Raw genomic sequence first — 14739 nt, forward strand, 5'->3', positions numbered from 1 at the left:
TTAAACGTCATGAAAAGTGATGCACTTTCGGCTGGAATCTGAGGAGTGTTACATGAATGCAGCTTTGTTAATTCACAGAGATAATGTTCTCTGTGATTCTTCAAACTTAAATTATTTCATTATAACACAGAGACTAGAAAACAGCCAGAAACATCTAGAACAAAGAAAAGTACAGGACAGGAGCAGGGCCTCCGGCCCTCCAAGCCTGTGCCGACCATGCTGCCCGTCTAAACTAAAATCTTCTGCACTTCCGGGCTCCGTATCCTTCTATTCCCATCCTATTCATGTATTTGTCAAGATGCCCCTTAAATGTCACTATCATCCCTGCTTCTACCACCTCCTCCGGCAGCAGGTTCCAGGCACCCACTACCCTCTGTGTACAAAACCTGCCTCGTACATCTCCTCTAAACTTTGCCTCTCACACCTTAAACCTATGCGCCCTAGAAATTGACCACTCTACCCTGGGAAAAAGCCTCTGGCTTTCCACTCTGTCTATGCCCCTCATAATTTTGTAGACCTCTATCAGGTCACCCCTCAACCTCCGTCGTTCCAGTGAGAACAAACCGAGTTTATTCAACCTTTCCTCATAGCTAATGCCCTCCATACCAGGCAACATCCTGGTAAATCTCTTCTGCACCCTCTCTAAAGCCTCCACATCTTTCTGGTAGTGTGGCGACCAGATTTGAACACTATACTCCAAGTGTGGCCTAACTAAGGTTCTATACAGCTGCAACATGACTTGCCAATTCTTATACTCAATGCCCCGGCCAATGAAGGCAAGCATGCCGTATGCCTTCTTGACTACCTTTTAAGAAGGTAGGAAATTTGCATACGTGCATTGTGGTCACCGTAACTTGAAGGTGTACCTGTGCAAGAGACCCTAGCTGTTCAAATGAAGGCAAGATTCCAGCAGAGGGCAGTAGAGCAGAGATGCTGATTGGCTGTTGCGGGGGAAATTTGCATTCGTGCATTGTGGTCACTGTAACTTGAAGGTGTACCTGTGCAAGAGACCCTAGCTGTTCAAGTGAAGGCAAGTATCCAGCAGAGGGCAGTAGAGCGGAGCTGCTGATTGGCTGTTGCGGGGGAAATTTGCATACGTGCATTGTGGTCACCGTAACTTGAAGGTGTATCTGTGCAAGAGACCCTAGCTGTTCAAGTGAAGGCAAGCATCCAGCAGAGGGCAGTAGAGCGGAGCTGCTGATTGGCAGTTGCGGGGGAAATTTGCATACGTGCATTGTGGTCACCGTAACTTGAAGGTGTATCTGTGCAAGAGACCCTAGCTGTTCAAGTGAAGGCAAGCATCCAGCAGAGGGCAGTAGAGCGGAGCTGCTGATTGGCAGTTGCGGGGGAAATTTGCATACGTGCATTGTGGTCACCGTAACTTGAAGGTGTATCTGTGCAAGAGACCCTAGCTGTTCAAGTGAAGGCAAGCATCCAGCAGAGGGCAGTAGAGCGGAGCTGCTGATTGGCTGTTGCGGGGGAAATTTGCATACGTGCATTGTGGTCACCGTAACTTGTGGAGGAGCTGTTGTCAAGTGACACTTAAACCGGAAACACTTCTTCAGTGTTTCCCTCCCTACCCCCTCCTCTAACCCCAAAAAAAGCAACCGCTGTAAGGATCCCAGCCGAGAGGAAGGCTCGAGGGCAGGTAGAAGTAGAAAGAAGTTGAACCGTGATGTCACAGCCTGCAGGTAAGTGATTGACTGGTAAGTATTTTCTCTTTTCCCTGAGGTGTTATCGTGCGGGGCGCAGTGGTTGCTGAGTGAGTGCTTGCTGAGGAGGGGAGTAAAGTTTTAAAAAACTTACTGCAGGGAGTTTCCAGCTGAATCCAGTCACAGTGAGGACAGAGTAACTGCTGGGTAAGTAGTAAAGATTTAAATTGTTTGTGCAGGCCCATAACAGCTGATTGCTGTTTTTGTGTGGGGTGCAGTGGTTGCTGGTTAAGTGTTTTATTTTTACCTGTATTTAAGTTGGGCAGTTTCTAAACCCTAGACACTACACTTGTCGTGTCCCACACCCTTCCACCTCCTTTAACCTAAGGGGTAGAGTGAATAACAGGTAAGCTCTTTCTTTCTTTTTCTTTTTTTATCGAGAGTGGATGGCAGGGGATGCAGTGCAGTGTTCCTCCTGCAGAATATTTGAGGTGAGGGACGCCGTCAGTGTCCCTGCTGATTTCATCTGTGGGAAGTGCACCCATCTCCAGCTCCTCAGAAACCGCGTTAGGGAACTGGAGCTGGAGCTGGATGAACTTCGGATCATTCGGGAGGCAGAGATGGCTATAGATAGAAGCTTCAGGGATGTAGTTACTCCAAAGAATAAAGATAGATGGGTGACGGTGAGAGGGGCTGAGAGGAAGCAGTCAGTATAGGGATCCCCTGTGGTCGTTCCCCTTAGTAACATGTATACCGCTTTGGATACTGTTGGGTGGGGGACTTACCACGGGTAAGCCATGGGGTACAGGTCTCTGGCACAGAGTCTGTCCCTGTTGCTCAGAAGGGGAGGGGGGAGAGGAGTAGAGCATTAGTCATTGGAGACTCCATAGTTAGGGGGATAGATAGGAGATTCTGTGGGAAGGAGAGAGACTCGCGATTGGTGTGTTGCCTCCCAGGTGCCAGGGTTCGTGATGTCTTGGATCGTGTTTTCAGGATCCTTAAGGGGGAGGGGAGCAGCCCCAAGTCGTGGTCCACATAGGTACCAACGACATAGGTAGGAAAAGGGATAGGGATGTAAGGCAGGAATTCAGGGAGCTAGGGATTAAACTTAGATCTAGGACAAGCAGAGTTATTATCTCTGGGTTGTTACCCATGTCACGTGCTAGCGAGACAAGGAATAGGGAGAGAGACGAGTTGAACATGTGGCAACACGGATGGTGCAGGAGGGTGGGTTTCAGATATCTGGATAATTGGGGCTCATTCTGGGGTCAATGGGACCTCTACAAACGGGATGGTCTACACCTGGACCAGAGGGGTACCAATATCCTGGGGGGGAAATTTGCTAATGCTCTTTGGGAGGGTTTAAACTATTTCAGCAGGGGATTGGGAACCTGAATTGTAGCTCCAGTATACAGGAGGTTGAGAGTAGTGAGGTCATGAGTAAGGTTTCAAAGTTGCAGGAGTGCACCGGCAGGCAGGAAGGTGGTTTAAAGTGTGTCTTCTTCAATGCCAGGAATATGGTGGGTGAACTTGCGGCATGGGTTGGTTCCTGGGACTTCGATGTTGTGGTCATTTCGGAGACATGGATAAAGCAGGGACAGGAATGGTTGTTGCAGGTGCCGGGGTTTAGATATTTCAATAAGCTCAGGGAAGGTAGTAAAAGAGGGGGAGGGGTGGCATTGTTAGTCAAGGACAGTATTACGGTGGCAGAAAGGACGTTTGATGAGGACTCGTCTACTGAGGTAGTATGGGCTGAGGTTAGAAACAGGAAAGGAGAGGTCACCCTGTTAGGGGTTTTCCATAGGCCTCCGAAAAGTTCCAGAGATGTAGAGGAAAGGATTGCAAAGATGATTCTGGATAGGAGCGAAAGCAACAGGGTAGTTGTTATGGGGGACTTTAACTTTCCTAATATTGACTGGAAACGCTACAGTTCGAGTACTTTAGATGGGTCCATTTTTGTCCAATGTGTGCAGGAGGGTTTCCTGACACAGTATGTAGATAAGCCAACGAGAGGCGAGGCCATATTGGATTTGGTACTGGGTAATGAACCAGGACTGGTGTTAGATGTGGAGGTAGGTGAGCACTTTGGTGATAGTGACCACAATTCGATTACGTTTACTTTAGTGATGGAAAGGGATAGATATATACCGCAGGGCAATAGTTATATCTGGAGCAAAGGCAATTATGATGCGATGAGGCAAGACTTAGGATGCATCGGATGGAGAGGAAAACTGCAGGGGATGGGCACAATGGAAATGTGGAGCTTGTTCAAGGAACAGCTACTGTGTGTCCTTGATAAGTATGTACCTGTCAGGCAGGGAGGATATGGTCGAGCGAGGGAACCATGGTTTACTAAAGCAGTCAAAACACTTGTCAAGAGGAAGAAGGAGGCTTATGTAAAGATGAGACATGAAGGTTCAGTTAGGGCGCTGGAGAGTTACAAGTTAGCTCGGAAGGACCTAAAGAGAGAGCTAAGAAGAGCCAGGAGGGGACATGAGAAGTCTTTGGCAGGTAGGATCAAGGATAACCCTAAAGCTTTCTATAGATATGTCAGGAATAAAAGAATGACTAGGGTAAGAGTAGGGCCAGTCAAGGACAGTGTAGTGGGAAGTTGTGCGTGGAGTCCGAGGAGATAGGAGAGGTGCTAAATGAATATTTTTCGTCAGTATTCACACAGGAAAAAGATAATGTTGCCGAGGAGAATACTGAGATTTAGGCTACTAGACTAGAAGGGCTTGAGGTTCATAAGGAGGAGGTGTTAGCAATTCTGGAAAGTGTGAAAATAGATAAGTCACCTGGGCTGGATGGGATTTATCCTACGATTCTCTGGGAAGCTAGGGAGGAGATTGCTGAGCCTTTGGCTTTGATCATTAAGTCATCTTTGTCTACAGGAATAGTACCAGAAGACTGGAGGATAGCAAATGTTGTCCCCTTGTTCAAGAAGGGGAGTAGAGATAACCCCGGTAACTGTAGACCAGTGAGCCTTACTTCTGTTGTGGGCAAATTCTTGGAAAGGTTTATAAGAGATAGGATGTATAATCATCTGGAAAGGAATAATTTGATTAGAGATAGTCAACACGGTTTTGTGAAGGGTAGGTCGTGCCTCACAAACCTTATTGAGTTCTTTGAGAAGGTGACCAAACAGGTGAATGAGGGTAAAACAGTTGATGTGGTGTGTATGGATTTCAGTAAAGCGTTTGATAAGGTTCCCCACGGTAGGTTACTGCAGAAAATACAGAGGCATGGGATTCAGGGTGATTTAGCAGTTTGGATCAGAAATTGGCTAGCTGGAAGAAGACAAAGGGTGGTGGTTGATGGGAAATGTTCAGACTGGAGTCCAGTTACTAGTGGTGTACCACAAGGATCTGTTTTGGGGCCACTGCTGTTTGTCATTTTTTTAAATGACCTGTAGGAGGGCATAGAAGGATGTGTGAGTAAATTTGCAGATGACACTAAAGTCGGTGGAGTTGTGGACAGTGCGGAAGGATGTTACAGAGGGACATAGATGAGCTGCAGCGCTGGGCTGAGAGGTGGCAAATGGAGTTTAATGCAGAAAAGTGTGAGGTGATTCATTTTGGAAGGAATAACAGGAAGACAGAGTACTTGGCTAATGGTAAGGTTCTTGGTAGTGTGGATAAGCAGAGAGATCTCGGTGTCCATGTACATAGATCTCTGAAAGTTGCCACCCAGGTTGAGAGGGTTCTTAAGAAGGCGTACGGTGTGTTAGCTTTTATTGGTAGAGGGATTGAGTTTCGTAGCCATGAGGTCATGTTGCTGCTGTACAAAACTCTGGTGCGGCCACATTTGGAGTATTGCGTGTAATTCTGGTCGCCGCATTATAGGAAGGATGTGGAAGCATTGGAAAGGGTGCAGAGGAGATTTACCAGAATGTTGCCTGGTATGGAGGGAAGATCTTATGAGGGAAGGCTGAGGGACTTGATGCTGTTTTCGTTAGAGAGAAGAAAATTAAGAGGTGACTTGATTGAGGCATGCAAGATGATCAGAGGATTAGATAGGGTGGACAGTGAGAGCCTTTTTCCTCGGATGGTGATGTCTAGCACAAAGGGACATAGCTTTAAATTAAGGGGAGATAGATATAGGACAGATGTCAGAGGTAGGTTCTTTACTCAGAGAGTAGTAAGGGAGTGGAATGCCCTGCCTGCAATAGTAGTGGACTCGCCAACACTAGGGACATTCAAATGGTCATTGGATAGACATGTAAACGATAAGGGAATAGTGTAGATGGACTTTAGAGTGGTTTCACAGGTCAGCGCAACATTGAGGGCCGAAGGGCCTGTACTGCGCTGTAATGTTCTATGTTCTCCACCTGTGTTGCCCCTTTCAGTGACCTGTGGACCTATACACCTAGATCTCTCTGACTGTCAATACTCTTGAGGATTCTACCATTCACTGTATATACCCTACCTGCATTAGACCTTCCAAAATGCATTACCTCACATTTGTCCGGATTAAACTCCATCTGCCATCTCTCTGCCCAAGCCTCCAAACGATCTAAATCCTGCTGTATCCTCTTTGACATTTATCTCCTTGACATTTATTTGTTCTGCAATTTTTTGGGTGTTTTTTTTTAGATTTCATACTATCCACTGGAGGTTAAATCATTTCTGTTATAACAAGGGAAATGCATCTACAGTTTGCCCCTTCAGTGCCACAAACAAATACTGTACAAATCTCAATTTATTCAGTAGCATCCCAGATTGCACCAGTTAGTTCCCACTTCTGTTGGTGGATGCATGCCTTTCAATTGCATTGTTTCATTGCCCTATCTGGCAGTGGGGCTGGCCAGTGATAATCCAAAATCCTCGGGGCGCTTAAAAGGTTTATTTATATATATTTGTATATATATGAAAGTTTACTAGTATCTTTCAGTCTTGACTTGTATTGCATAGAACATATATTTTGTTTGGCATCCCCTCTAAGCGACAACATATATCAAACTTATTTCACTGCACCTATTTATGATACTGCTGTGGTGTGCCATAGTGTTAAGTAAGTGAGAATTTTATACAAAATGTTGGCTCTATCCTGATCTCCACATCTCATCTACATTGCATACTAGAAGGCAGTTGATACAATAATACCATTACTGTGACAATGTCCTTGTAATGTTAAAATGTCTAAAATATTTAACGGTTTGAATGTACATGGCATGTCACAGGCCAACATTCACACATAGAGTCATGTTCAGAGGGCAGCACGCTGTCTCACGGTGCCGAGGCCCCAGGTTCGATCTCGGCTCTGGGTCACTGTCGGTGTGGAGTTTGCACATTCTTCCCGTGTTTTCGTGGGTTTCACCCCCACAACCCAAAGATGTGCAGGGTAGGTGGACTGGCCATGCTAAATTGCCCCTTAATTGGAAAAAGTGAATTGAGTACTCTAAATTTATTTTTACAAAAGAGTTACGTGTTCAGTAGTATGAATGCGACAGCAGGAGAACCCTTAAAATATTACCCATCAGCAAATCATTTAATAAAATTTCATAAACTCATTTAATTTAAGGTTTTATATTTTTTTACATTATTACAAATAAATCAGCAAATCTTCAAAACTGGTACAGTACTGCATAAATGCTTCTGTGTACATGAATACAGAAAAAGACAGGATTAAACTTAGTGCCTCCGCTTATACCAAGAAAAAAGGTGAATAGATAAACTGGAGAATGAGGGGGAAGAGGATTTGGCCATGAAGATGTGGTAAAAATATAGTGATTGTTCACACAGCCAAAGAAAATATAGGATAAGGTTTTTGCACCTCGTTCAGCCATGAAAATGAAAGGATAAAAGGATATCAAATAGAGTAGAGATCTCAGGATAATAGGATATCAGGAAAAAGCCATGAACACATGGCCCCATGGTGCACACCCTCCTCCATAAAGCAACCAAGGATTCTTGTACCATGCCAAGACTCGCAACATAACAGACTTCACTTCTCTCCATCCAATTCAGAGGCGCAGTTCAGGCCTCGAGATCACCGTAAAACGTAAACCATTTTAAACTAAGGAAGCCCCACTGACAAGGAGAAGAAGAATCGACAAGACACCACCAACAGGATCGTTCTCCTCTTCCCGATAGGATAAGGCCCCCTCCCCCTTCCCAAAACCCGGAACCAATTGTAACAAATCAGAGCCTGTATCAGTATTTCACCTACCCAAATATAGAGAAGAAACCCCAGAGAGGGAGGTCCAACATGGTCTGGCATAATCTTCAACCGAAGAAAGATGCTATCGACATTGTGGAGCACTCAGACTCTTACTCAGGGCTCACAGTCAACAGGATACTACATCCCCAGGGGAACTATATCTCAAGAAAGAGAGTCCAGAAGCCCCCAAAAGGGGACATCTCGGGGGAGGGTGGCCAATTCCCCCATCCAACGTACCTGCCACCTGACCTTAAACCTTGTTACTACTGCCCTGACCTACTCAATCGTGCTAAATTAGGATCAATGACATTTTAGAATAGGGGCCACAAGGTTAAGGATACTCACATCACTGTTATAACCGACCATGCCTGGGCTTGTACCAGCACATATATCCGCCTACTCCAACAACACCAGAAGTTCCAATGACAGAAACAAAAAGGAACTCCGTCCTCTCCAGGATACATGGTCTCTCTGCAGTCATAGGAGAAAGCAAGGCTTTCCTAGTCCCAAAATAATAATAATACAAAAGAAAAACACAACATCAATAGATCTACTGGGGAGATTTCCTCACGCACAATGAGGACTTATAAAACCATATAACCACCTCCATACCAACGCATCTGCCCGCCACCCTGCTGTGGTGCCACTCATCTACAAATAAAGTGAAGGTTACCAAAATATTTTACTCCCCAGTGTAAAAACATGGATTACAGTACATTAGAAATACAGGTAAACACTGCACAACCCTCATGTCATACAACCATCTCAGCATGATTTTAATAGTATGAGAGGATAAAAGGTGACAGGTGCCACTGTACTCGTATATCATACATTGTCAGGATAAAAGACAATGACACGAAATTAGGAGTAAAATCATAAGAAAACAAAGTTCAGGATTAATGATGAATTACAGGATAATATAACCGTCCATGGAGCTTGGAAACGTCACAGCCTTGACAGGATCATTGAGCAACAATCAGTATCCATCCAGTGTTTCAACAATGCCCCTGCACCTCCGCCACGTCATCATCCTGAAGCCGTGGTAAAGAGACACCGAGGCCCTGGCGGGTGGAGAAACCCATTGTGTCTGGCTGCCTCCAACTCTTCTCGACGAACACCAAGGACAAGACAAAATAAGACCAGTGTTCCGGGTCTCCGACTGACCCCAGGCCTCGAAGACTGGATACAATGTGCTCCGTCGAACTCGAAGGCCCAACCTTCAAATTCAGATTGTGAAAGCATGGCAGCCAGTTCTCAAATTCGGCTGGGAATTTATCCCCCCCCCGCCCCCCGGGAGACCAGGCATACGGATACTCCTTCTCCCCCATCTCCCCGACTCAACCAGAATGTTCGACATCCCATGGAGCAGGATTTCCAAGAACTGAAGTCGAGCGCCCATCGATAAAACAATTCCATTGACTGACAGGATTCTCTCCGCTTCGTCCATTCTCTTTGGGATATTTCGCAATTCATCAATGTGAGCACCAATAATTTGTGCCAGGGAGCCGAGACTGCCGTCCACAACTTAATTCACAGTGGCAACTATCGTCGCTATGCCAACAGCATTGCCGAAGCGTACGCCCGTCCACTAGCAAAACCACCACTACGAACTGGACCCAACCCCGGCCATCTACGACTGCCTCAATCAACCAAAGATTTTCTTGTTATTTCTTTTATTTCTTTCCAATTAAGGGGCAATTTAGCTTGGCCGCTTCCTGCACATCTTTGGGTTGTGGGGTGAGACCCACACAGACACGGGGAGATTGTGCAAACCCACACTGTGAAGCTGGGATCAAACCCAGATCCTTGGCGCCATGAGGCAGCAGTACTAACCACTTCACACCACTGTACCGCCCCTACCAAAGATTTTCTTGGCTTAACTTCGCTCTCCATCGCCAAACAGATTATACACATCAGAATCAAATAATTATGGGTTGTGCATTAGGATTAAAGAAAGGATTAAAAGTGGCAGCACGGCGCAGTGGGTTAGCACTGTGGCCTCACGGCGCAGAGGTCGAAGGTTCGATCCCGGCTCTGGGTCACTGTCCATGTGGAGTTTGCACATTCTCCCCGTGTTTGCGTGGGTTTCGCCCCCACAACCCAAAAATGTGCAAGCTAGGTTGATTGGCCACACTAAATTGCCCCTTAATTGGAAAAAATGAATTGGGTACTCTAAATTTTTTTTAAAAAGAAGAAAGGATTAAAAGATGAGTGGTGCCAGAGCTTGCGAAAATGCAGCCATTCCCGCGTTCACATCACGTGACCCCAAGATTTTAGTTTTTGATAAAACTAAAGAATGAAATCACTTTGTGTAGTTTGGAATTGCAAATCTACATTTGTCTCCCAGATTTTAATTCTTAACTTGTTATTTTAATAGGTGAACTTTCCTCCATTTCTGTTCGAGGTAGTGCTATTTGCTTCTATCGATGAGTCAAAGAGCTCAGCTAAAGTTGGCAATGGTGTTATCATTTTCACTTTATATAAGAAAGAATCGGGAATGTGGGAGCAACTTCCAACTGTTGAAGGTGAGGAAAGTATTAAAGATTTTTGCTTTATTTTGGTTCCTGTAGATGAAAATGTGTATAAAATGCTGTAGCAATGTTATTCATGACAATTATTTTAAATCTAGTAGTTATGGTATAATTAGTGTTGTTTTGCATTATGCAATCACATTGACTTTTATTTGATAGTTAGTAAGGAAAAGTTGCAAAAAAAGAGGGAGAATGCAATACTTGCCGCTCAAAACAAAGCACAAGAAGCCGCAACAGAAAAAGCAATTAAAAAACGAGGAAATGAGAAGTACTCATTGGAAAAGATGATGAAGGTAATTGTTGCACATTCTGTTAAATATTTAATTTTTCTTCCTGTGCACAAGATTATCTATGTAAAATAGTTATTGAGAGCATAATTTTCTTAAAATGCAAACCATTATGTGCAGTAAAGCTAATGAAGTTATTAAAGGTTTTAAAATGCAGTTCAAGATGGGTAGTTGTACGGTAATATAGTAATTGAGTAATTTCAGTAAAAGGAGGCCATTCTCCCAAGTGCAGAAGTCATGCATTTCCTGTGACTCTTTTTTCCTGTCATGTGACAATACTACACGATTAAAACCTTAGAAATAGTAATGAAAAGCATCACCAATATCACCAAAATGAGTGGTAGTCTTGGAAAAAACTAGTTCAGTCTCATGAATGAAAAGAATGTAAGATTGTATAGATAAGCGACTTAATCATTATGAGACTTCTCTCATATTTGAAATGAAAGGTTGTTGTATTAAGTGACTTTCAGCTGTATTGCTCGTGTTAATTTCTTTCCTAATCAAATACTATCCATGAGTACAAACTGGTAATGAAGTACATTCAGGTGGCTGGCTTGCATTCTGTCAAACGTTCACTTCCCATTTTCATTCTCTAATTCTTACATCTTCCACTTACGCACCGACCAAGATGAATACCAGACCAATGGTAAGATGGGTCCATTTATGATTGGGGCAGTGGTGTATTTGTGCCGTGAAGAGGGAATTACGCTAAATTTACCTCTACAATCACTACCTCCTCTCTCCTCTGAACCTGTATCGATTAACATTTCTTCTCTCCTCCAGACAACACATGTCTTGTTCCAGTGGGTTTCACTGACTGCATCCACAGTAAAAAGCTCCACACCTTAACTTTGCTTGCCTACGCATTCGGATTTTACCAGCACTCCAAAAAGTACCAAGTACATTTTCCCGTCTGCTTTCTCCACCAACATTGCAGATGTAGACCAGTGGTAAAGTGTTCCTAAATGTCACTGATGCTCAGGTATATTTGGACATTCAAAGTTGGAGTCATTGAGCTTTACAGCACAAAAAGAGACCCTTCAGCCCATTGTGACTGCACTGACCATGAAATACCTATTTATTCTAATCCCATCTTCAGGCACTTGGTGCGTAGCCTTGAATGCTATGGTGAAACTTTGTTGAGTGTGTGTTTTAGTATAAGGTAAGGTCACAAACTATGGAAATTTGATCCATATGTTTAAGACTAATAAACCTACACCCAAACTGTACAGATAGAGGAGGATAACAGAAAACAGATTGAAGAGATGAAAGAGCAAGAGCGAAGAAATGCGACCAAAGAGTTGGAAGAGTGGAAGCTACAGAAACATGAAGAAGAGGAACTAAAGAGAAAGGAGGAGCTAAAGAGAAAGGAGGAACTAAAGATTGCAAGGCACAAGATAGAGGCTGAGAAAAGGAGGATGAAGAAGGAAGATAATAAAATACAGAATATTGGCTCACGAAGGCCAAACCGGCATTCTGTTAACAGAGGTAAACATATTTCAATTTCAATTATTTAATTTCTAACTAAACAATGAATGTGAATTCTCTCCCTTACAGAAAGGAAGAAAATCAGCAAAAAATAATAAAAAATAATATTCAGCAAAGTCTTAATATTAATAAAAGAGTCAGAATGTGATTTTAAACCGGATGGATTTCAGATTTCTTATTTTAAGGTTATTTTTCTCCATTTCTTTGGGTTCTCCCTCCCTCATGCTCTAACTCACTCTTGGCCAAGAGAGAGTTTAGGATGGTATCTGCAATATAGAACTAGATTGCCAGAATATCCACAAATAGATCACAGCGTGACTGGTCTCCTGATTTCCTGGTAGTGGCGGAAGGTGCGGGGATGGGGTGACATCTGCTTGGCTGAATATGGAATTTTATGAGATGTATGGGGCATGCTAATTGTAATTCAATGAGTAATCGGAAGTCCATCCCAAGAACATGTTGACAGTATGGCATTATTAACTTTATGTATAAAATAAGTTTCTAAGAAGCTGAATTCTTTCATTGGCTCCTTGTTAAATGCATATTGTTGTTTTTCTTAGCAACTGATTTCAACAAAGAAAAGAGGATTTGTGAGAGATGGGCTTATCTGACATGCCCAGGACAATAGCAATCTTTTGTGAGTGTGTGAACATGCAGCTATTAGGAACCTTGTTGGCATAGTGCCTGATACTTGATCCATTTAATATCAAACATGGGCAACAGGACGCAGTGACCCAAAAGAAAATGAGCATACATGTTCATATCCTAAGATTAACGTTTGCAAATATCCATGACTTCTTCCTTTATGGTGATCGACAATATTTACTGTGAATTCTGGCAGTACAATCGATTACGATATCATTACATTAGTGTACTTAAGCCATTGATCTTGCGTAGCCAAAAAAAGTTTTTTTTCTTACCTGCTCAAGCAGGGTATGTCACTCGCCATCATCCATGCTACAGAAAAATGGTGCCCTCCTGCAATGAGAGGCACCTTTCATTGTAGGACCTACAAGGCCTGCTCTCTGAAAGGGCTCATTCTGCCCAGAACAGAATTTGCATCAAAAGAATCATGGGTTTCTAAGGGCCACCAACAAACTCTTAAGAGTTCTGGCCTCAAAAGTGTACATCCCCAGACTTGTTGCACAATATCAAGCAGGCATAATATGCCAAGTGTGACATTCAAATATGAGAATTGGCTGACCTTGCATTATTGGGATTAGTTGACCTTGTGGCCGACAGGTGTAGCTAGTGTTTAGTACCCAGCAATCCCAGTGCCACTTTGACATGACCACATTATCAGATCCAACATCTTCTGTTTAAATAAAATTAGATAAAGTGGATTAGCACTAACTCTCATTTTTCAGCATTCTACTTGATAATGGACAGGTTCTATGATTTCAAGTTTCTTGTTCTGTATTTTCAACACATGAGTCAGTTATTTCCTGATACATCTAAAGATTGCATCAAAACATATTTCCTTTTTCTCATATTTATGTTCTTTCTCTGCAAACAAAACTTGTAGTCACTTTTAAGAAAAATAAATTTAGAGTACCCAATTCCTTTTTTCCAATTAAGGGCCAATTTAGCATGGCCAATCCACCTGTCCTGCACATCTTTGGGTTGTGGGGGCGAAACCTACGCAAACATGGGGAGAATGTGCAAACTCCACACGGACAGTGACCCAGAGCCGGGATCGAACCTGGGACCTCGACGCCATGAGGCAGCAATGTTTTTTTAAAAAAAAATGCATCTTATTCAAACTTGTATCAAAGTAGGTTACAGCAAGTGAACACCCCGGGAAACATTCTTCCAACAATCAACTACACAGTTTGTACAGATTTTTCTCCTTTTTCACCCCCCCCCCCCCCCCCCCCCCAATTCGGCGCCGTGCAATCAGAGAGGCGAAGGCCAAGACATCGGCCTTCCTTCTCTCCATGAGCTCCAGCTTCTCTGAAACCCCAAATATCACTACCAAAGGGTCGGGGTCCACTCCCTCCTCCACTATTTTGGCTAAGACCGCGAACACTCCCGCCCAGAATCTTCCAAATTTTTTGCAACCCCAAAACATGTGCGCATGATTCGCTGGCCCCCGGCCACACCTCTCCCACTCATCTGCTACCCCTGAAAGAACCCACTCATTCTCGCCCGAGTCAAAGAACAAAGAAATGTACAGCACAGGAACAGGCCCTTCGGCCCTCCAAGCCCGTGCCGACCATGCTGCCCGACTAAACTACAATCTTCTACACTTCCTGGGTCTGTATCCCTCTATTCCCATTCTAGTCATGTATTTGTCAAGATGCCCCTTAAATGTCACTATCGTCCCTGCTTCCACCACCTCCTCCGGTAGTGAGTTCCAGGCACCCACTACCCTCTGCGTAAAAAACATGCCTCGTACATCTACTCTAAACCTTGCCCCTCTCACCTTAAACCTATGCCCCCTAGTAATTGACCCCTCTACCCAGGGGAAAAGCCTCTGACTATCCACTCTGTCTATGCCCCTCATAATTTTGTAGACCTCTATCAGGTTGCCCCTCAACATACCAGGCAACATTCTGGTAAATCTCTTCTGCACCCTCTCTAAAGCCTCCCCATCTTTCTGGTAGTGTAGCGACCAGAGTT

General features: G+C 44.0%; 1 protein-coding gene across 1 annotated transcript in view; it reads left to right on the forward strand.

Annotated features, from left to right (window-relative positions):
* Nucleotides 1–14739, forward strand: part of dnaaf4 (dynein axonemal assembly factor 4) — a 33133-nt gene that overhangs the window by 2529 nt on the left and 15865 nt on the right. Inside the window, exons 2-4 of the mRNA XM_072470758.1 lie at nt 10189–10336; nt 10502–10635; nt 11862–12117. Coding sequence (XP_072326859.1) covers nt 10189–10336; nt 10502–10635; nt 11862–12117 — 538 coding nt within the window. The remainder of the gene's footprint in view (nt 1–10188; nt 10337–10501; nt 10636–11861; nt 12118–14739) is intronic.

Source organism: Scyliorhinus torazame, chromosome 12 (assembly GCF_047496885.1).
Source record: "Scyliorhinus torazame isolate Kashiwa2021f chromosome 12, sScyTor2.1, whole genome shotgun sequence".
NCBI classification, from domain to species: Eukaryota; Metazoa; Chordata; class Chondrichthyes; order Carcharhiniformes; family Scyliorhinidae; genus Scyliorhinus; species Scyliorhinus torazame.